The 23386-nt window shown below is 37.6% G+C and overlaps 1 protein-coding gene across 2 annotated transcripts in view; it reads right to left on the bottom strand.

Annotated features, from left to right (window-relative positions):
• Positions 1-483: 483 nt before the first annotated feature.
• luna overlaps positions 484-23386 on the bottom strand; it is a 76166-nt gene continuing 53263 nt past the window's right edge. Inside the window, exons 3-6 of one of the 2 annotated variants that reach the window (XM_070210085.1) lie at positions 23091-23235; positions 6029-7280; positions 5815-5961; positions 484-1035 (exon numbers count right to left, since the gene is read on the bottom strand). In XM_070210085.1, coding sequence (XP_070066186.1) covers positions 860-1035; positions 5815-5961; positions 6029-7280; positions 23091-23093 — 1578 coding nt within the window. In that variant the 5' untranslated portion in view covers positions 23094-23235 and the 3' untranslated portion in view covers positions 484-859. The remainder of the gene's footprint in view (positions 1036-5814; positions 5962-6028; positions 7281-23090; positions 23236-23386) is intronic. The other variant, XM_002059252.4, reaches the window with a different exon arrangement.

The raw sequence follows: 23386 nt of genomic DNA, 5'->3' as shown, positions 1-23386 counted from the left end.
AAGTGTGCGTTATAAATACAACTAAGTTAACAAAACTTCTTTTGAAAATATCAATTTGTAGTGCCAAAAATTTGTATTCATTAGGCATTTCGATTTGCTCGACATACATACTACACGTAATCAACATTTACAACAGTTATATTACAAATTTAAAATATATTTAAATTAATGTAAGAAAATATAAGCATTTGATTTATTGTTTAAAACATATTTTGCACTTGTGTTTTTTTTTGTATTTTGTTGTACCTACGCCAGTACGATGAATATTCTTAACGTTAAATCTTTGTATATGTATGCATGTATGTTAACATTTTGTATTATTTTAATAATTATTAAATTTTTCGTATTTTTGTTTTGGCAGTGTTTACAATATTTGTGGTTTTTGCTCAAACAAAACAAAAATATATGTATATATATATATATATATATATATATATATATATATATATATATATATATATATATATATATATATATTTCATACACTTTTCATATGTTCATTGTGCTTTATAAGTTCATTTATGACTGCTATTTTGTTCAGTATTTTTTCCTTGATGTTTTACTGAAAAAAAATTAATTTGCTTTGGTAAATATTTTGTCAAGAGTTTAAATGCATATGGAAGTTATTTTGTTAAATGCTTAAACAATAAAATGAAATTAAACCAAAAAGATATGGAAGCGAAACGATAATGAAATGGAATAAGACGTTAAACACTAACAGCAACGAACACACAATTTTATATCGAATTTGAAGTTCTTAAATATTTTTCAGTTGCTTGTGCTGTTATGTGAGTTTTGATTAATTAGCACTATAGCAGCTTGTGATGGCACACAGTTGCACTTCCATTTAGATTCCACCTCACATATGGCGCTTCATGTGGAGGGCCAGGTGATCAGAGCGTGAGAAGCAGCGATCGCAACTGCGGCACTTAAAGGGCTTGGCTCCAGTGTGTTTGCGATAGTGACGGGTTAGCTCATCGCTCCTAGCGAAACGCCATTCGCAGCCATCCCAAGAGCATTTGTATGGCTTCTCACCTGCAATGACAGAAATTTGTAGAAAAGAGTTAATGAAAACGCAAAGTAAAACCGCAAGTATCTGTTTATCCAATAAGTTGCTCTGATAACATGCATCAAATATTGTATGCAGTGTAAGTTGCTTACATATTTGCTACTGCAGACAACGAAAAGATAAAGCACAGAAATGTGCGTACCAAGGGACGAAACGAAAGAGCTGGCGAATAAAAGGTACAGAGGATAGTGTGCCATTATTTGTTTTATTTACCGGGAGCAAAATGCAAAAAGTTTTTCTTTATCAGCTAACCAAGTCCGTCAATTTGAATTTTAATTGATTAAATGGTTGAATTATAGTCGGGGTAACAATATTTAATAAAATTCACTTATAAATATTAACTTATGCAGGTGCAATAATCCGAGTGCTCTAAAACTAGGTTTTATTTAAAAATCACATAACCTATTTTCTGAAAGCTAAAAATTATAGAATAAGTTCATAATCTCTAAGCTAGTGTGCAAAATTTATAAAGTATTAAAAAATGCAAACGAATATTTAGAAGGCAAAAATTGAAGACATTTAAAAAAAAATGATGGGTTTGGAGTATAAAACAGCCAAATGTCGGGAATCATAATTTACGTAGAAATCGAATTCTGTGAAACTGCTTGCCAAATCACGCATCGGTTTGCCAACAGTTTTCATGCGTGCCAAAAGCCTCAAAAGATGCGGCATAAACAGTAGCCAATGCGCCGAAAGCCAACCAGAGCGCCAGTGCCCGTTACAGAAGCTCAATAATGGCATGCAGGCAAAAAGGAAAAGGAAATGCAGAAGTTGTAATTTCACACAAAAGTATAAAACCTAAGCATGCACACAGAGTCGAGCATAGCACAGTACAGAAAAAATGGCAAAATTATTTGCGTTTAAAAGACAAACAGGAGCAAAGGCAGGAAATTGCCGGCATTGCCTTCGTAGTTAGTTGCCGCTGTAGAAAACAGCAGTGGAAAATGGAGCCAGATAACCGGCAAAGTAGACGACAGCCAAGAAAAATACATAAAGCTGAGTGGATAACTTTGTAACGCACACCACAGCAGCTTAACATGTATATGTATATGTATATACATATATATATACAGCCTAAAACTTAATGCATGCGGAAATGTGTGATATTTCCGTGCTCAATTTCACATTATGCACTTGCGGCCAACTTGCTTGCCTGACGAAACAAACGAGTCACCACCGACCCACTGGCCAGTGCTCTCTTAATTTCCATTTGTTTACTCTCTACCGATTTTTGAAGTGTGACGTCCAGCGATGCGTCACGACGGTGCAACATGGGACATTTCACTCCTTGTTTGTGGGTGTCGTACTGCCACTTGCACTTTGGCATGTTGTCAGAACTGTGAGCGAGCCGTCGAAGTAACGGCTATAAATAAAAGGGCTGCCTGAAAAACACTTACACACACAAGAAGTTTGACTGTGTGTATGAAATGCTTTAGCACTGACTTGGCATTTTTTATTGGTCTCTTTTCGGCTTTAGCCTGCATAAATCAGCGTCAAATGCACAAAGCACTGGGCGTACAATACAGACAGGACCCGAGAGTCTCGTATTAAGCTGCATTCGAGCGACACGCACAGCGCCATGACTAACCATAAAACCCACACACAGATACAGTGTCTGACACAAAACTGCTCATGTTATCTGGTAAACTAACGAAACTTAATCGTTATCAAAAATAAAACGGACAGCCTGCTAGTTCGCCGGAAAAGCAAGTATAATTATAAGTTGGACATGCCATAAGATTAATCAGTTTCGTTGTTATACAAATATGTTGGTATTAAGAATTTTTAATAAGTTATCACCGCGACGATGCTGACATATGTCAAAAAGGCACCAATTGAAAATAGGAAAGCGGCGGTTATTTCTATGAATTGATAAATAGGAGTTAGGAGTTATCCAATATAAAACGATTGCGTCATATAAAACGAAATTCACCGTTCGAGGAGATTTTTTCTTTTCTGTCGCCTCTTTGCTAATTTATAATAGCGAACGTAGTTAAAACTTAACCTTCGCTATATGTTTCTATATGTATGTGTACACTGACTCCTTTCTTCCCATATTTTTAGATTCAGTTTCAATAGCGCATATCTAAATTGTTAAAGGGAGGGGTGTTGCAATTGCAGCCAACAGCAGAAGCATGGTCAGCTGACGCTTAACGCAGAGCCGGGAGCTAGTTAATATTTTATAAATTTTGCTGGCGTTGGTTTTTAATGTCAGCAGCCAATAGAAAGAATATTCCGGCGAGACATGCAACGTACGGGGTAGAAGTCTCAGCATTCCTTTCACTGCACGCCATTCCTTAGCTTTTCTTTTATGCGCTGTGCGCCTTCTTGGCTTTTGCACTCAACACAATTTTTATGGTCTGGTTGCGTCTATCCGCTTGATTGCACTAGTAATCTTTTCTTAACAGCGTTTCTTCCACCAGCTATTTCGAACCTCAGGGTTCCCGCAAGTCTGTTGTTTTAATAGCCCCAGCGTTTAACTAATTGAAATCTTTTGCGCACTGCGCACATTTATTTTCAACCTTTATGCGGAGCAGTGTAATTGATTATCAATTGTAAAAAATTCGCACGATTTTTATTTAAACCACTCCATTGGTATTCTAATTAATTTAATTTCAGTTACAATATTAAAGAAGCAGCTCTTCCGTAAATTGTGCTCAAAATTGTGCAAAAAAGTTAATAATTAAGATGTTCCTTTAATTTGGTTTGCTGCCCTGTCATTATAGGGACCTTTAAATAATTACATTCTATTTTGAGTATTTTTACAACTTTGGGAAGAAAAATGTACATTTTGTAAAAAGCTGTCTGCTTGTTGGGCAATCAAATATTACAATCTTTTATCGCATGAAAAACCTTTGGCTCTTGATTTATTCGGTCTACTTTATCCGTGTAAAAAGCTTAATTAATTATACTTTTTTTTTCAACACCTTATTTTGCAAGACTTAGTTCAGAACCATTAGATTTCGCACATACCTTACGCTCAGAACCTTGTGCAGAAAACTTTGATGTAACTCACTGCAACTCAAATGAATACTTTTCGAAACGGGGGGTTTTTTTTAAACGTTCAGTCAACTACGTTTTTTTTATTTTGAATTCATGTATTGCGTATACCGAGACGTAGCGTACAGCAAGGGGTCGGTGATTATCCTTTCGTCTGTTTCATTCACCGGTACACAGTAAAAAAGGAAGCATTACAACTGTACGCTTTAATAGTTTTCAATAATATTTTAATATCAATTAGATTTTTATGAATAAGAATGGGCTTATATCAAAAATTTACTTACTGAACTTAATTTGCTGCCGCAATGTTTATAAGTTCGAATAACTAATTTACCATTTAACTTTATATTATCAAAATGTAACGTGTTCACATTACATGTATACACATGCACGATGTGATAAATCTAAACTTAATTTTGGTTTAATATTTTCTGGGTTAAGTGCATGTTGCCAAAACTCTTTAGTAACGCATTAATACAGACACACATACAACAATGCATATGAATATGTATGTGTGCGAAAGTTTCCATGGCGTAAATAAATAGATTCGACATGTTTCTCTTCCTCTGATGCTTTAATCTCTGTTGCTGACTGTGGCGGCAATAAAATTACATTTCATCGCTAGGATTAATCTGTGTGGCAGAGCATGAGTTTGTGTGCGTGTAACCAATAATTCATTTTTGAATTATGCGATTTTTATTGAAATTCAAGACTCGTCTTCTGTCATTCGAAAATGTTTTTGGTTTCCCGCTCGCTGCACTAGACTTTGTTTTTATACCCTGAACCCATTGAAAATGGGTAGAAAGGGTATAATTTTGCAAATGTAACAGGCAGAGAGAAGCATCTCCGACACTTTAAAGTATATATATTGTTGATCAGTATCAACAGCCGAGTCAATCTAGCCATATCCGTCTGTCCGTCCGTCCGTCCATCCGTATATATGAACGCAAGGATCTTAGAAACTATAAGAGCTAGAGACTTGAAATTTTAGTTGTAGTCGTAGTCCATGCGCAGATCGAGTTTGTTTCCGATAATCGACGACTTACTCCGGCTCAAAGCAATCGATAAAAATCGATGTCAAAATCCTGTTTTTTAAGCTAATTGGGTAAATAATAAGAGCTAGAGTCACCTAAAGTGATATGTTTACTCTAGAATAGTATATATGTATATCAAGTATATATCATTTTATACCTATCGCCACCTCCCCGCTATTACCTGATAGCTATAAATCAAGTTAATAACTCAACTTATATTGCCCACCAATTTAAATTACAATTTTAATGCAATTCACTTTTTGAGAATAGACAAATATTCTATGGTACAATAAGATAAACTGTAGAAAATTTCATGAAGATCGGTTAAGAAACACGTGTTTGCGGCGCCAGCGCAAATTCGAAGAATATCTGAATGCATGCACACACACACACAAACATGCGCGTCCGCTTCAAATCCAGCAGCATTGTATTGTTTTCTGTGCTACTATTTTAATTCGTTTTTTTCTTACTAAGACTCAATTATCGGTGTGAAAAAAGCGCGTAGCGCCAGCTAAATTTGGTGTTGGAATAAAATGGTTCAGGGTATCCTTTAGTCGGGAGCTCCCGACATAATGCTATCATTGACTTTTGTAATGTGCAGAATCTGCATTGGATTTCATTTTCTGCGTTTACTACTTTGACGAATCCCAAAAATGACAGAAAGTCAATATTGGGTATAGTTTGTGGGCTGAGTACGTTATTCCTTCTTACCTGTATGGGTTCTTTGATGTGCCTTCAGATGTGAACTCTTCGTATAGACCTTTTTGCAGCCCAGAAATTGGCACTTGTGTATGCGTCGTTTGGCATCCGGACTGTGATCGCTATGATGCTGGCGCGGGTGATGATTTTTGGTGGAAGCTGTGGAATTGAGTTGATTACCCATCGGTGACTTATTAAGATAGAATCTATGATCTCTAATACGCACCAGTTATTGATTTTTCAGGGAGCGACGTAACCACGGCAACTATTTGTGGCGTCTGCTGCAGATGTTGTGAAGCCGATTGCTGCTGCATGGATGTTGTTGTACCAGGATTGGTGCTGCTGTTGTTGTTACTGTTAACATTGTTGGCAGCGGCGCTGAGAACGGCAGCAACATTAGCATTGCCATTGTTTTGCATTTGTATGACACGTGCTAGGCTAATGCCAGCGGCTCCAGGTGTTCCATTGGCTGTGGTCAGTCGCACGATTGTACTGCGCGGAATGTTGTTATGGTTACTCGAGGAATGATCTGTGCTGCTGCTACTGCTGTTGCTAATGTTATTGTTGTTGTTGCTTGCCGAGCTGCTGATACTGCTAGTTTTGTTTAGCCCCTGAGGCGATATGCTTAAATGTTGCACTGCTAACTGCTGCTGTTGCTGTTGCAGCTGCAACGTTGTGGCTTGCGTCAATGAGGAATTTTTGGTGCCGATCGTTTGGCTGCTGAAATGCAGAACGGTGGACGCGGGTGTGGAACTTGCTGCTGCTGAAGTCTGCTGCTGCTGGCGTTGTTGCTGCTTAAGGATCGCCGCCAGCTCACTGGCATCGATCTGTTGCGGCCGCTGGAGTTGCTGATGTGGCGGCTGTGCATAGTTATGGCTGCGAAGGTTAGACTCAGGTGATGAGGGCGGAGTTAACGGGGGAAGCACAAAGTCATGCTGACCCAAATGATAACGACGCTGACTCTTGGCCTGTACCACCCGCACTTTAATACCCGGTGCTGTACTGCTACTTGAGCTCAGAGTGATAGTATTGCAGTTGCTGCTGCTGTTGCTTATGTTAACGCTACTATTGCTGCTTGAGCAGTTGCTATTGCTGGTAGGCGTCATATTGCCAGCACTGCTGATACTTGGATTGGGCGATATGGCTGAGGGCGGCGCTGCAAATAGCACGTCCAATTTCTCATTACAAGATAGTCTATGTGTTGCTTCTTCGTCATCCTCGTCGATGCGCTCTTGCTTAACTAAAACTGCACAGCTAAGCGCCTGTGAACCATTGCTGTCCCACGATATGCCTGAACAGTTTGATGACACAGATGAGGTCGTCGATATCGTATCCAGACTCTCTTTTATTTTAAGTTCCTCCAGAAGGCGTGCGGGCGTTGAAAATATGTCCCAGGCTGTGTCCAGATCAGTGTGCATCTTTTTATAGCTCTGCAGCTTAGGCTCGTCACGCAAATAGCGCTCCAGTTCATAGCAGGTCTGTAAGATAGATCGAAGGCGAAAAATATAAGTAACCCGACAACGGATAGCAACAATATTTCTTCTTATAATAAGTACACAATAAATTAAAAGAAGCTATTTAGAATGCGGTAGCAAAATTCACTACATTTTGCCTTTTCAAATTACATTGAAGAATTCACAATGTAATTAAATAATTTTTAGTGACCTCAGTCGTTGTTGTTATGTTGTGCTCTGTTATTGGTGTGCTGTGTACTGGCTGCTGGCGTCAAAGCGAAACCCATTAATTGTGAATTATCTTTTATGTTCTGAAGCAATTGTATGTACAAATTTCTACAGAAGATTTATAAACATTGCATACTTTTAGTTACATGTTCAGCAAAACTAACGTTTACATAAACGTACTAAAAAATAATGTGTTGCTTAATGATGCACACACTAATATCTGACGTACATACGTAGATTACTTCAAGGCATTACTTAGTTGTAATCTCCAATGAGTGCACTCCTTGACAAACAAGCCGTTAACAACTATTAACAAAGTATATCTTTTAATTCTTCGCATCGATTCTAAAAGCAACATGTAATTTAAATGTCTTTATCACGGTCTTAAAATTAGTTATCCTTATCCCTTCCCTGGATCAGTTAAGATCTGCGAAACAGACAAGCACTGAAAGGCACCGCAAATTGCACACATGACCAACAATATGGTTTGTTAAGTTTTCCCAAAAAGGAACACCCTTTTCTTTTAGCAAATCGTATTATATGCAACAATAGCGTAAAATTAAATGACCTGGAATAAATAGAATAGCCGCAGGATCGACACTTAGGGTAGTTGGAGCTGCGCATTCCACATTGGCTAAGGTTTGCTATTTTACTTTCCATTCCGACCCCTGCCATGCTCGGTAAATCACTTAAAGTGTTATATCAAAAAAAAGAATTGCAACACATAAATTTCTTAACCCTTTCAACTCGCCAAGCAAGTTGCGTGTGCGATTTACGAACAGAGCAAAAACAACAGAAAACTATAAATGGTTTATGAATCAGTACTGCAGCGTTGGCGTCTCAACACGATTTCAGTGGGTGGGGATGAGGCGGAGAAGCAGGCCATGATTAATGTGCGGCCATTGCACTTAGTTTCCATTTCCTGGCCAGCATTACTACTTCAGTCAGACAATGCAGCTCTATCTTTGTGCAAAAATCTAACTAAAATGTAGCATGCATGCCCGCTGTTCGGAATTTGATATATTGCTTAAACACTTCCGACAAAACATACACAAAACACGCAAGACACACTCAAAACAAATGCAAATGCCGCTGAGCAGAGCTGAGACTGAGGCTGTAGGATGCTATCAGAAATGGCATTTTGAAATATGCGCTCTGCCACCAATGGCGTTGCAAACAAATCACCTGGCCAACGAAGAGCAGCACAAAGATTAGGACGCGATTTTCAAATTGCTCATGGCGGCCACCCAAAGAGAAACAGAAGCCAAACGCGAATGCCTGCAGGCGAGTCAATGGAGTACCTTGGGCCAATGATTGATGTTTAGTGGGTGCACAGTTCGGGCACTTGCCAATTGATATAACAGCCGTCTGCCTGTAGAAGTAAGGAAACTAAGTGGGAAACATTTCAAGTTAATTAGTTCCAAAAACAGTAATTTCAAAAAATACTTTCAACTGTTTTATTTAAAAAATAAATTTTTGTTTCATTTATAAAAAATGTTGACTAAAAAGGTATCAGTCCTTAAAGTTTTTCTACGTTTGGATACTTTGCGGTGGTCGAAATGATTTAAGGTGTTATTCTGTTAATATGCTTCAAGTTACGTTTATTTTAATTCTGGCGCAAGACAAAAATAAAGATGGAACTGTGTAAGAAACACATATGTGTATTTGCTAAGATTCGAAAGCTGGTGTCAATCTACAATCGCATAGATGGGGGACCCCAAAAAAGTCTGGGCAAAATAACTTTTGTAGTGCTCATTTGTATTTAATAAGAATTTATTGGCGGCGTTGATGGGTTTTATCTTTGCTGCTGAACTTTGCACACATTTTGATGGCAATTTATGGGCCAAGTGCACAATATGGGCGTATCCGCACGAAGGATATGTCAGTGCCAAATGGCCTAATCTATGACGCAAGTTGGATTCATAAAATAATCGTAATTTCCTATGCGTTCATGTTAGCGTTATTTTTCTGTTACAATTATTATTCTCTGTGCGTAGTTTTCGCTCTTATATTGCGGTTTTTAATTCGCATTATATAAGATACTGACTGTTTCACACCTTATGTACGACATTGTGCCACATCATTTATTTTTTTGGCTTAGTTCTACTCATTTTTGCGATTTCTAATAGTTGAGAATATTTAAACGAATACTTTTTATTCTTATTTTCCCAACTGAATGAATAAAAATATATACTGTTATAGCTTCTACTTTTACATTAGCAACCACTCCTACCAAGGCGGATTTCAAGTGGTTCAAAATATTCGTTAAAAAATTTTTTTCTATTAGCCGATACAATTCTCTAAAGTAATAAATATTTAACAGCACAATGATACTGAGCAAATAAATTGAAGTAAACTAAGTACACGAAATGTTTGCACAATTTGAAACTCTCAAGTTTTTCTTTTGACTTAAAGCGTTTCTATTTAAATTAAATTGAATTCGGCCCACAGCAAATAGAGTTTGAAAACAGACATGAGCAGAAAAGGAGAATGCTAATGTCAATTTAATTTAATTATCAGCGTGTTTATTAAAATCTACAAAATGGTATATGAGCTAAGGCTGAGTCCATTGCACAATTGGGACAGATTTAAAGTATTTGCTGTTGCACACGCATACGCACACTGTATGTAATGTTTACCTAGGCTGTCACACGCTCCCCGGGATTTAACGCCCACACGTAGTGAGTAAGAGACAGACGCAACATATTTAATTATGTGTGTAATTGAAAAAGACGCTGCGGCAGTTAAGAGGCACGTCAAAGTCGACGACTATGCCTAAAAATCTTGTTAAGTCTTTTATGCCGCATATGTCTTAGGCTCTCTACTGTCTTTTTGTTTTTTTTTTTTATTTTGAGCTCTGGGATTGTGCTTATGTATATTCTGTGCGTGTATGTGTATTAGAAAGATATTAGCAGACGCTAGCTAGCAGCGGCATCAACTGCGGTTTCTTTTTCTACCCTGAGAACCAGCTGCTTACTTGCTGGAAAGCATGCTATGCACAATCACACAATGTTCCAAATTTTGAGTTTGTATGTTTGTTCCTCTGCATTATGTCATTTAATGAGCCATAATTCCACAGGGTTTCGCTTCATAAGCCCTTGGGATGTGTTCAGCATTTCATTCCTTTAATTTTTTGCGCCTCTTTTGGGGGCTGCCATTTTGAAAGTTTTAATGAACGAAACGTAATGAAATTATAGCCACAGTTAATGTCATCGTGACCAGGAACTTTAAGCTTAACCATTGGGGAAGCTTTTAAGCAGAGCAAGAGGAGCCGAACAATGCGAAAGGGAGAAAGAGACATACAAAAATGAGATAGACTTACAGACATTTCCAACTGTCTTTCAGGTTCTACTGGGTAACTTACGTACTAATCTGAAGCATTTTCCTAATGAGTAACAATTATATAACAAAATAGTTGTTGTACAAAATGTAAAGTTTGAGGTTAGCAAAGTTTGTTTATTTGCTCTTCTTTGTTATTATCATGGTAAGAAAATAGGACTCTATCACAGCAATTGATAAATTTTGTGCTTTTTTGGATTATTGTAACAATTATTTTCATTGACGTCTTACTGTGTGGCTTCTACTTGTTATCTGGCTGTTATTAACTCCTCAATACAAGTGCATCATCAGGAGTTGCAAAACCAATATCAGCAAGTCAGTTGGTTTGGCAATAACAATAAGCCAAAGACAAACGACAGCCGACTAACAGCAAAAGCAGCATAGCAAGAGAAAGCAACACGGATAATTGAATTATTGGCATTATCAGAGCTTTGTGCAGAAGCGTATACATACACTCATACATCACCCCCTGTACCCACTGGAAGCCACATTACAAAGTGTAATGCGTTGATTTACTTCTGGGCTCTCGTCTGGACTTAGCTAACGCCCCCTGCTGATGTCGCGCTGTTATTGTTGTTGGGTTTGCTGTTGCAACTGTTGTTTGTTTTTGTGGCGCAAAGTGCACTTAAAGTGGCACAACATCAACAGCAGAAACAACTGGAAACCAACTTAAGTGTCTGACACAAAAGGCGCTGCATAATTTCAGGCATTATGCTAATTTAAAAAGTTGCCGACTGCTCAAGCAGCAACAGTCTCTCACATAAGTAGTTTCAAAAATGGAAACAGCTGCGAGAAACTGAGAAATGAAAAACGACGTTGATCACTTTCGCCCAGGAACGGAATTCGCTCTTAAGCAATCGAGAAGCACTTGAATGCGAAAAATTGTCGCAGTAGCAGTGCCAGAAAGTATGCTACACACAACAAAAGCAGCAGCAGATACTCGAGGGTTGCTGGATGATGTGTCGGTGGTTGGTTGGTGGGGAGGTAGAAAGCTTGACGCAACTAATGCTTCGTACGCGCCGTTGAATTTAAATGAGGAATTAATGCGTACATTATTTCTGGTCGCCTTTCGGCTGCAGCGTCAGCCCTCATAACAGCTACGCCAATAGCGCCAAACTCCTTCGAACTGTCTGTGCTTTTACTTTTGTTAGCTATACAAACAGCTTTGCCACTTGCCATATGCATTCAGTGTTCCCTTTTCGGTTCTGTTCGATTCCACCAAGGCTTTCCAGTCGTTCTATCCACGAATTCTGGGATCCGCCACAACGCCCTAGCCATTAGCTTTGAACTTGATGGCATTTGTGCGCCTTACGCAAATTGCGACGTTCTCGTTGCTGCCTGTTTTGTTTTACGCTTCGTTTTGTTATTTTGCGGCATGTTGCCTCCTTGTTTCCGTTGCCATGGTTGCTGCTGATGTTTCTTTTACCTAAATGACACTTTGTGCAAATGATGATGCTGACAATGATAATATATAAATTTAACGCTCTACGAGGACGCAACTTTCGACCACTTTGTGGGTGTGAGATATTTTCTATCCTTAGTTTTTAAAGTCATTGCATTTTTTCAGTGCTGTAACTAAGACTAGGCTTATTGGCAATAAATCATTTTCTGGCTCTGACACATATACTTCAGCCCCAGCCTTTACTGAATTTACTGGCATGTGCGTTAGTCTCGAAGGTGTAAAAATCTAAGCTTTGCCAACATTTTGGTATTCAATATGTGATAGAGAAATTTCACTTCACTTGTTAAAGAAAGGACAGTATATTGTAAAATATTTGAGTCAATATATTCATTTTAGAGACTAAAAATGCGCGCTGTGAAGCTGAGTACACGGTGTCTACTAGTTGGGCAATCTCGGCCGTCAACTCCTTATTGTATTGTTTGGATTTTACGTGCGATGCGTAAATTGCTATCGCAAAATTGTACACAAAGCAGGTTTAGCTTTCCTTTAGTGTCTGAAAATATCTGAAAGGCAATTCAGTTGGAATGTCAGTCCCAAAAATGCTCTAATTGCTTTCTACAAAACAACGTGTGTGTCAGGCATTAGGTCGTATAAGAAACATATTGCTTGTAAGTATAATTTTTTGATGGTTTTCACAAATGAGCCTAAATTGCACAACGGGTTGTTTGCCTACAGACGTTAATATTAATGAGAGTTCCAGTGCCAGGCTCCTGCCAGCCATGGCAGACACGCGGCAATCAATAAATGGCAATAAGCAGGATAACATTGCCGACATATAGCGGGTAACACAAAGTAACAAAAAATACAAGCATAAAGATAGGCAAAAGATTACATAACAACAATATAAAATTGGTTTTGTGTCCGTCTTCTCTATCCGTCAGTGAACACAAAAATTTGAGATAGACATAAACACGGTTACATACTGGCCATTTTGTGTGAACCTAGAAATAGTTCCCCCACCTTAAAATTTGCATAAATTTTGGGTTGCTGAGTTGTAACAGGAGGAGCAGGAGTGTGCGATAGCTTATGCTAGTGGTTGTTTTTCATCTAAAATATGATTTTATTTTGCGCAGCTTGACATGAAATGTGTTTATGTATATGAAGCTGTTGCTGTAATTTTCCAGGAGCACATACATAATCTTAAAAGGAAACAGCAGACACGTCACCTATTCTTTTGGCAGATGAATTTTTGATAATTCGTCAGCTCCTCTGCTTCGACTTCTGCCGATAAATAAAAATATTTTTTTATGAACCAACAACCAATTCTATATTTGTGATAGGAAGAAAAAAGCTCGAATAGCAGCTACGCTGTTACTGACCGTCAAAGTGAGCAACACTAGTGTACTTAGTCTCAGTAGAAAGAAACCAGGCTGCGCCTTCATTTTAATCCATTCAGCTGGCTACAAAAGGGTTTAATGAATCGTAAAGCTGAGTAATCGTTGAAAAAGTGGCGACAGTCTAAAACGTCAACAGTTGGTTGCTGTTAGAGCAATAAATAGGGCAATGCAAGTAAGATGTACCTGCTCTGTAGTAGTGGATGCATCAGCTGAAGAGTATTGTATTTGTTGTTTCTGGCGATGATATGCTGAGTAGAAGTTAGAAAGTATCAGCTTGCAGTTTTTCAGATTACTTTGAACCTCCGATTGGTGCTTTAACTAGAATTTAATTCCCAAGCCAACTAAAGCAAAGCCAAAGAAAAGCGTGTGAGCCGATTGTCACAATAAACTTAACGCTTAAACAGACATAGCAAAACAAATGCAACTAGTTAAAATGCACGATAGAGTACAAGGTACCTGACGGTCAATGCTTATGCAATAATGTTACTTAGCTTCGACTCAGCACTTGGGCCTTAAAGCCAAGTCAACAGGATACAACAACGTCATCCTATACAATAATGCCAGCCACTTGTAGGCAGTTTATAGTTGTACAAAATATGTGTTCTGTCGTAGTTATAAACTGGCACTAAGTATTTCAGTTTACACCAATAAAAGTGCAATCGAAATCACCTTTCAACTCAAGTACTACCAACAGTAGCTCAACGGCTTTGCATATTCGGCTTTAATATAAATATGTATATGTGTGTTTGAGGGTGTGTATAAAACATTTAAATGTACCAATTGGTAGGCTGTCTCCGACCATTCACAACTGTCCAAGCCTTGCATATATTTTGCATTCATTTTGGCAACAGCAAATACTAGGAAAACAACTTGACTAAGCCTCTTAGCAGCAACTGATAAGGTACCTAATTTATTTTTTAATATTATTGTTGCTGTCGTATGGACAACAAAACTCAATTGCAGTGATGAGATTGAGCTAACTTACTGGCACTTATGCGTGAACAATACCAATTTGATTCGACGGTTTGAATGGCGCAAACTATAACCCAAGTGAGATGTTATTAATCATAGCCCTTTCCTTGCGAGTAGTCTGTAATGAAACAGGTTAGTCACAAGATAATGGTATTCATGTTCAGTGGTACTCAGTGCTATCGAGCTCTGCAATATAGGACGTGCTCAACACATTACAACCTTATAGTGTTCCAGAAATGTTATTCTGTTTTGTGCTAGCGAAACAATCATTTAATGTCTCATGTGAACGGTTTCAGTTACTTTTACCTTTTTTTTGTATGTAATTTTTACCCATTTTTAATATGTATAGGATGTTCTATCAAATGTACACTTTTTTTTAGCCAACAATCATTGGAGCATAAAATGATCTAAGTGTCGTCATTATTTTATCATCTTTGTATTGGAACCGTGCGATTAAACATTAATTTTTCAAAATTGCAACCTTTATAAACATACGCCCGTTTTTGCGCAAGGAGTCGACATTTGTTTATAATTGCAGAATGAAATACAGTGTCTTCTTTTCCCATCTCAACTATCTGCCCTCCGTACCGACCATTTGCTCCATTACAGCAGCTCAAAAAATAATACAGCCAAACAACAAAGATTGCACCGAGGAAAAAACAGTCGAAAAATGGCAGTGACCATTTGGAGTTGTTGTTGTTGGTTCTGCCATGTGGATTTGACCCCAATCAAACGTGTTGCCTTTGCTGTTGTGGTTGTTGCTATTGCTATTAGCTATCGTCACCGGCTCGCATTACACATTGCATACGTTACGGCGCATATGGCATGGTGAGGCATTGGACCAAGGCACTCGATATGCTCCGTGTATCTTTATTGATGCAGGGGCAAGCGACTACGCCACAGACTGACCAATTCGTTGACACTTATTTGGTTTTTGCATACGCACGACATTGCATTTGGTTATTTGGTTAAAAGTGCTTAAAATTATATAAGTTTTTCTTTAAAGATAATTTAAGTTTCACTTTAAGCTGGGCTTAAAGCTTAACAAAAAAATTCAAGTTATAAATTATAAATTATTCTGACTGCCAGAGTTTTGGGTCAATATCACAATATTTGGTATGCACAGTCAGTGCCCAAAGGCGCATAAATATAAAAAATAAATATACATACATAAACGAAAAGGAAGCCTTTTGAAAATGCTAAGCCAAAAAAGAGAAACAAATCCCGAAGCCAAAAGCCAACTCAGGGAACAGTTCACAGACCGAAACAGTCTGTAGCACAATGTTGAAAAGGAAGCTGCTTAATTAAAGGCGGATATTAGCAATTACAAACCGCAGAACGGCAGAGATACAGAGTCCTAGTCTCGGGATCCATACCAATAAAACGGAAGCTAACGGAATGGCATTGAATGGCAACTCTTGCGACGAAATTGAAAAGGAAGCAGTGATAAACTGTGTGGAAATTAAAAATGCGTATGCCTTGGATACACAAAATTGTGGAATGAGATGCAAAGATGGAATGATTTGTTTGTTGTTGTAATGATTCTCTTTGTTCTGATTTAAGTTATTATGACTAACTCCGTAACATCAGCAGCATTGACTTTGGCAAAGTTTCCTGTATAAGTTGGGTACAATTGTTTGACAATTTCTTTTTGTATTTTTGTTGTTGTAGCAGTTCCACTTAATTGTTATTGTTCTTACTTCACTGCCAAAAGAAAACGGACCATCTTCCATAAAGGCCCGAAACACCAAACCCTGCAATCTACATGGTAATGGGTCTTCCTTCTCTCTCAGCCTATTTTTTTTATTCAGTTGCATTGATTCTGAATTAAATGAATATTATGCTGATTAGGTCTGTCTTTCAAATATATTTGCGGAGGGGGATTAGATAAAGCAAATAATTATTTACTTTGCAGTAATCCTAAGTACTTTGCAGTAAATAATTATTTAGTGCTTAGGATTAACCTGAGAAGAACCATTAATTTCTCTTCGAGATAAAAACAGTGAAATTATAAATGATTCCAATATAATTATTATTAATCACAGTTTAATAATCTTGTAAAGGCGAAAGACGCCTAGTATATGCTATATGCTTATTGTGCTTAAGCCTTTGGCTCTTTCAAATATTTTCTAAACGGTTATTTATATTTATATACCCTGAACCCATTGAAAATGGTTAAAAAGGGTATAATGTGTTTGTGCAAATGTATGCAACAGGCAGGAGGAAGCATCTCTGACCCCATGAAGTATAAATAGCCACATAAAGTCGATCTAGCCATGTCCGTCTGTCTGTCCGTCCTTCCGTTTGTATGTATGAACGCAAGGATCTTAGAAACTATAAGAGCTAAAGACGTGAAATTTAAGCTGTAGGTCCTCAAAGTCCATGCACAGATCGACTCCGATAATCGATAAATTACTCCGTTTCCAAGCAGTAGATAAAAACCGATGTCAAAATCCTGTTTTTTGAGCAAATTTGGGTATATAATAAGAGCTAGAATCACCAAAAGTGACATGTTTACTCTATAATAGTATATATATATATCAAGTATCTTTCATTTTATACCTATCGGCACCTCCCCGCTATTACCTCATAGCTACTTATAAATCAAGTTAATAACCCAACTTATATATCCCACCGATTTAAGCTACAATTTTAATGCAAAAGACTTTTTAAGAATACACAAATATTCTATGGTACAATAAGATATACTATAGATAATTTCATAAAGATCAGTTAAGAAACACGTGTTTGTGGCACCAGCGCGAATTGCAAGAATTTCTGTGTACATGTACACAGACACATTCATGCGCGTATGCTTCGAATTATATCAACAGCATTGCAATTTCGATTGTTTTGTTTTTTTGTGCTACTATTTTAATTGTTTTTTTTTTTCTCACGAAGACTCAATTATTGGGGTGGTTGTTGAGTAGAGGCGGTGGAAAGTGGGGTTGTCTGTCGCGACACTATTTTTTTTTTTTGCAGCTGGTGTGGCTGTTGAATAGAGACGGTGGCAAATCGTGCGGTTATTTGCGAGTTCGAACCCTGCCAAGGGAACTCATTATTTTTTTTATACCCTTGCAGAGGGTATTATAATTTTGTCGTGAAATGTGTCACGCATAGACGCCCCATAAAGTATATATATTCTTGATCATATACTTTATCATATAGCTGCCATAGGAATGATCGGTCGAAAACTAGGTTTTTGACTATTAAAACCTGTTTTGTTTATGAAGATATCTTGACCAAACTCGGCATTAAATAATTTCCCTGTGCTTCTTAGATACGGGCAAAGCACTATAAGCATTATAAAAAGGGTGGTTCTACAAGGGTCTTAGATCTTCGGCATGATAGACTTTCTTTCTCGTTAAATTTTATCTACTAAAGCAAAACAACGCGTAGCGAGAACTGAAATTGGTGTTGGAATAAGAGGGTTCAGGGCATAGACGGGACCTCCCGACTAGAACCTCTTACTTGTTATTAATTGTTATCCAACTCCACTTTTTCTCTCGCCGTACTCTCGGCAATTGTCAAACGCAAATGTTTTTCGCAGTTTTACTTTAGGTTAACCATTGCCTTCACCACCAGTACCACAAAACCGCTGCCAGAATTAGTTGTAATTGTTGTTCACCATTTTTGTTGCTGTTGGACTAAAAATTCCCACTCGCAAAATTACCTTTTTGCGTTGCACCCCTGTCGTGTGGTTGATATTGCTGTTGCTTTATTTATATGGCATTCACATTCGGTGCACATGGGAAACGCTTGTGCGGCATCGCCTGAAAATTGTACAAATTTTTGGCACTCGCTTGCATGTAAAGTCGTCGCAAACGAATGCCAGCAACAACGACAATGACAGCGGCAATTCCCGCCGTGGCTTATTTTCCCACAATAACAACAACAGCTGAATAGACAGTGGGTTGAGCTTAATGTTAATAATGAAATTTGCTCCAATGCCAACATGGTAAAAAGGTAATTACCGTAAAATTGTCCATCTGGAGAGTGTACGTGTGTGTTTCTGTTACCATGACTGTCCGCGATGTATGTCGGCAACAGCTAAGCACAATTTATCTGCAATTGGGCGCTGTTTCATTTTGGTCGTTTCGACAGAATATTTAATATTTTATTCAAGCGAACGTATGACACAAGAAAATGGTAAGTTAAAAATTTGTAACTGTTCATAACAAAAGCAATTAAAAATACGGAGATTGAAAATCAATAGCCTCTAAAGAATGAATGGAATATTACATATATTCTATGTAGAGTCAGACACGCCCCAGTTCCTGTTGTAAATGTGGATTTGCACAGCTAAATTTTTTTATTTTGTATATGATAAACATTTATATGATATAGTTTTATTCCGTTTAAAAAAAAACAGTCAGTAAAATAGCAAATTGTAGAGTTCAGCACATACACACATACACACACAACAAAATGCAACAACGAATACATATGTTTACGTTGTTGTGCTGCTATTGGCCGTCCCATTATTATACCCTGACCCCATTGAAAATGGGTAAAAAGGGTATAATGTATTGGTGCGAAATGTATATGTATGTAACAGGCAGAAGAAAGCATCTCCGACCCCATAAAGAATATAGATCAGCATCAACAGCCAAATCGATCTAGCCATGTCCGTCTGTCTGTCCGTACTCTAGAATAGTATATATATATCAAGTATCTTTCATTTTATACCTATCGCCACCTTCCCGCTGCGACGCAAAATCCAAGAATGCATGTGCAGACACACATTCATGCGCGTCTGCTTCGACTTCGATTGTATTGTTTTCACTGCTGCTATCTCAATTAGTTTTTTTCTCAACAAAACTCAATTATAGATGAGGCTGTTGAGTAGAGGCGGTGGCAAGTTGTGCGGTTATTTGCGAGTTCGAGCCCTGCCAAAGTATTTTATTTATCTTTATTACTACAAACGAGCGCGTAGAGCGTGCTGCATTTGGTGTTGGAATAAGAGGGTTCAGGGTATCCCCTAGTTGGGAACTCCCGACTCTTACTTGTTAAGACCAAAAAACCGTAAAATGTTGAATTTAATTTTCGCTCTCGGACGTATGCCAATTTCATCAACTCAAACCAGCACCCCGCCCGCCCTCACTACCAAAATGTGTTTCGCTAGCCTGTTACTGTTGGATATACGTTATATTTGTTAACTGCAATGAAAGCAGAAAACCAGGACTACGACAGCCATATGTGATATGCAATTACACACATGCTGCTTGGGTAAGGGTTTTAGATGACTCTGCGGCTAGTCACGCATACCACAATAAGTGGATGACACATCATTTCCTCTCTTCCATATAAGCACATGAGCTTAGTTCGCGTGTATATGAGCGAGCTAGATGTTTTGTAAATATAAATGTGAATTTTCTGCTATATAAGTGCGGCCTGCTTTGAATTAAAAACGGGCAGGCAACAGTGACTCATTTTTTGTTAATAAGTTTTTGTTTAAGTTACAGACGGTTCTGCGTACGTAGCTTAAAGCACGTTTTTTAAACGCTAATCCCATTAAAAATGGCTAAAAAGGGTATAATTTTTTTGTGCAAATGTATGTAAAAGGCAGAAGGAAGCATCTCCGTCCCCATAAAGTATAAATAGCCCCATAAAGTCGATCTAGCCATGTCCGACTGTCTGTCCGGATGTAGGTCCGACCGTCCGGATGTATGAACGCAACGATCTTAGAACCCGTATTAGCTGTGCTGCTATTTTAATTCGTACAAGACTCAATTATTGGTGTGGCTGTTGAGTAGAGTCGTTAGCAAGTGATGCGGTTTGTTGCGTATTCGAACCCTGCCAAGGAAACTTATTTTTTTTTTTTTTTAAATTTATCTTTATTACTTCAAACAAACGCGTAGCACGAACCGCATTTGGTGTTGAAATAAGAGGGTTCAGGGTATTCCCTAGTCGGAAGCTCCCGACTAGAACCTCTTACTTGTTTAGTTATGGAGAAACTTAAAATTTTGGAGTTATTGTATCAGTGCAATGCCACTTGGTTCATATTCATCACACTTACACTTTGTTTTTTCTTATTTAATCTGTGTACTACTTATATAGCTTACATATTATTAATGTACATAGATCAATAATTCCCTTTCAACAGCTCGTTGAAATTCATCAAAGTTTCTGCCTTGTTTTTGCTCGGATGGCTGCGGCATAGGCACTCTGAGAAGAGGCCATTGTAAAGGGAATTTCGTCCATTGCCATTTCCCTGAACAGCTGTGCGCCCCAGTTTCCCTTTTTTTTATTTAGTCCTGTCGTTTTTTCGTGTTATTTTTAGCCAACATTTTTTCCATATCGATACCGTTTGTGTGTTGTTGTGTCTATGTGTGAGTGTGTGTGTGTATGTAAGTGTGCGAGTTTTCGTTTCGATGTGTCTATAATTTATTTTATTTGAAGTGCCATCTGCGAATTATTGTAAGCGATTTGTTACAAATTTAAGGTATTAAATGGCTTCTTCGTGTAAATCGTCGAACCGACAAACAAATGGTTTTTATGTAGAATAAAATAAATGTGCATTAATTATACTTGATGTTTTTAAAATAACCTATTGTTAGACTACTATACTATACAAGTCCATACAATATGAATATAAGCTTGTCTGTGGTCAATTGTAAAGGGCAATTACAATGTGCAGTTCACATAAGCTCTAAAAAATTTGACAAATTTCAAATAAAATTTTTCATTTATAATTGAAAATATATATAACTGACAACAATAAAAGATCTTCCACAATGTAGTATTCTAATTTTTTGCATACATTGCATAAAAATTAAACGAACTCACCCAAAAAGAAAATTGATATTGTACAGCTCAACTTGTTGGCTTCACCCATGGTATGTAAGCAATTTGCTCCATGACATCAAATATGCAATAAATCTAACTGCTAAACCAACAATAAAAATAACTAAAATATGCAGCTGCGAATAAAACAATCTACAATTATGCTACTGAAGTTTTAACAGAGTTCAGCCTTTGGGTGGGTATGTATGAGTGTCTGGTGTAGAGCGCCCATAATCTGATTTACCATAAAGTAGAAATTTTTTTTTTTTTTTTTTTTTTTTTTTTTTGTTTTTTTTTTTTTTTTTTGGGGCGTAAACAAAATTGCATAACCCAGGGCGTTGTAAACTGACAAATCGTCAAATGGAGCTCTTATATTGCACAACGCTATATTTGCTTATATTTACATATTTTTATATTGCTGCAATTGTATTTCTAAAATATGCTCATATGTTACAATTTGCTGTTCGTAAGTAAAACATGCTCTGTTGTAATAGTTATATTGTTATGTGACCAGTTTATTGTTGCTTCGTTTTTCAAAGTAAACGAGCATTGAGATTTTATGCGAATTCGCATTCATTATTCTTTTTCATCTGCCTTTAGAACCAGTAGTATGCAAGTGGAAATAAGAAAGACACGGAAAATGGATGCAGTATCTGTTGTTAGATTGTTGTTGTTGCTGCCATCGTCAGGTAGCAAATGACTGCAATTGCATTTGCCAATTGGCAGTCCATCAAGATAAGCTTGAGGTGCTTCCAAAATCAGCTGGGCTTATACGTAAAACAACACGAAACCAGAGCCCACTCCGAATCCAAACAAAGTGGGCGTCATGTTGCGAGTTGGTGTTGCTTGTTTGCCTGTCCCCGATTGCCTGGCTGCATACGCATTCACGTGGCCGAGTGCAAACAATGCAGGTTCCCTATTGGAGGGGGTAGGTAAAAGAGTCAAGCTCTGCGTGCAATTATTGCAAGGTCCTCTGGCGCTACGCTACCTCTCTGAATGACTGTCTTTCCTGGGACTGCTCATGTTTGTCTTAGGTGTTGCAGGCGATTAACAGTTTAGCTTGGCTTTGTTTGCCTTAAGTGGGTTGCACTAATAAGCTGAGTGTGCCACTTGAAAAGCAAGCAGCAAAAAACAATGAATAAGCAAACATGGTTTCCTGTTCCTGTTGCTCGTAATGTGATTGAACGTGAATGATGAAGAGGAGGCACATTTAAAGCTTTCTAAAGAGCGTACAAATTATTATGTTATAAAAACGCTCTGCAATACCGCAATAAGGGCAACGATAGAATAGATATAAGCTTAGGTCCAAAAATTGTTCATGCTAGTTTAAAGCTTTCTAAAAAGCGTACAAATTATTATGATATAAAAAACGCTCTGCAATACCGCAATCAGGGCAACGATAGAATAGATATAAGTGTAGATCCAAAAATTGTTCATGCTAGTTTGAACAAGTGAACGAGGTAACTGGACAACCAACAAAAGTTGGTTGGCTATTTAAGTTGCAGGAAATCAGCATTGTCCTTGATTGAGCAAAAGCAAACCATAAAAAAAAGTTGGCCCTCGAATAAACAATTCAGCATGTAAAATTATGTGTGTGCCGCTGGCACTCGCTTATTTACGGGTGTTAGGGTCTTAATTAAATGTTTAAATCATTCTTTCCTAGATTTATCTATATCAAGTAAAACAATATAGGTCTAAATAAATTGTTACCATTGTTGGATTTAATTGTTTTATACTAGAAAACTGTTCGGCATAATACGCTTTGGTTCTTGGCAGGCCTGACCCACCGCTTTTGTTTTTTTCTGAAGATGATTTACAAAACTCCAAGTGGATTACATCTTTTGTATTCTATTACCTGCAATGAAACAGAATAAAGTATAAAGTTAGTCCCATTAAAAAATATTTATAAACTGTGTATAACACCAACTATGAATGTTTTAGTATGCTCGATGGCCTATGTCTTAAAGCTGGTAAATAAATAATTAAAAAAAAAATTTCATGAAAGC

This window comes from Drosophila virilis, chromosome 5, assembly GCF_030788295.1.
Source record: "Drosophila virilis strain 15010-1051.87 chromosome 5, Dvir_AGI_RSII-ME, whole genome shotgun sequence".
Taxonomy (NCBI): domain Eukaryota; kingdom Metazoa; phylum Arthropoda; class Insecta; order Diptera; family Drosophilidae; genus Drosophila; species Drosophila virilis.
This window is presented reverse-complemented; position numbering and strand designations above follow the sequence as displayed.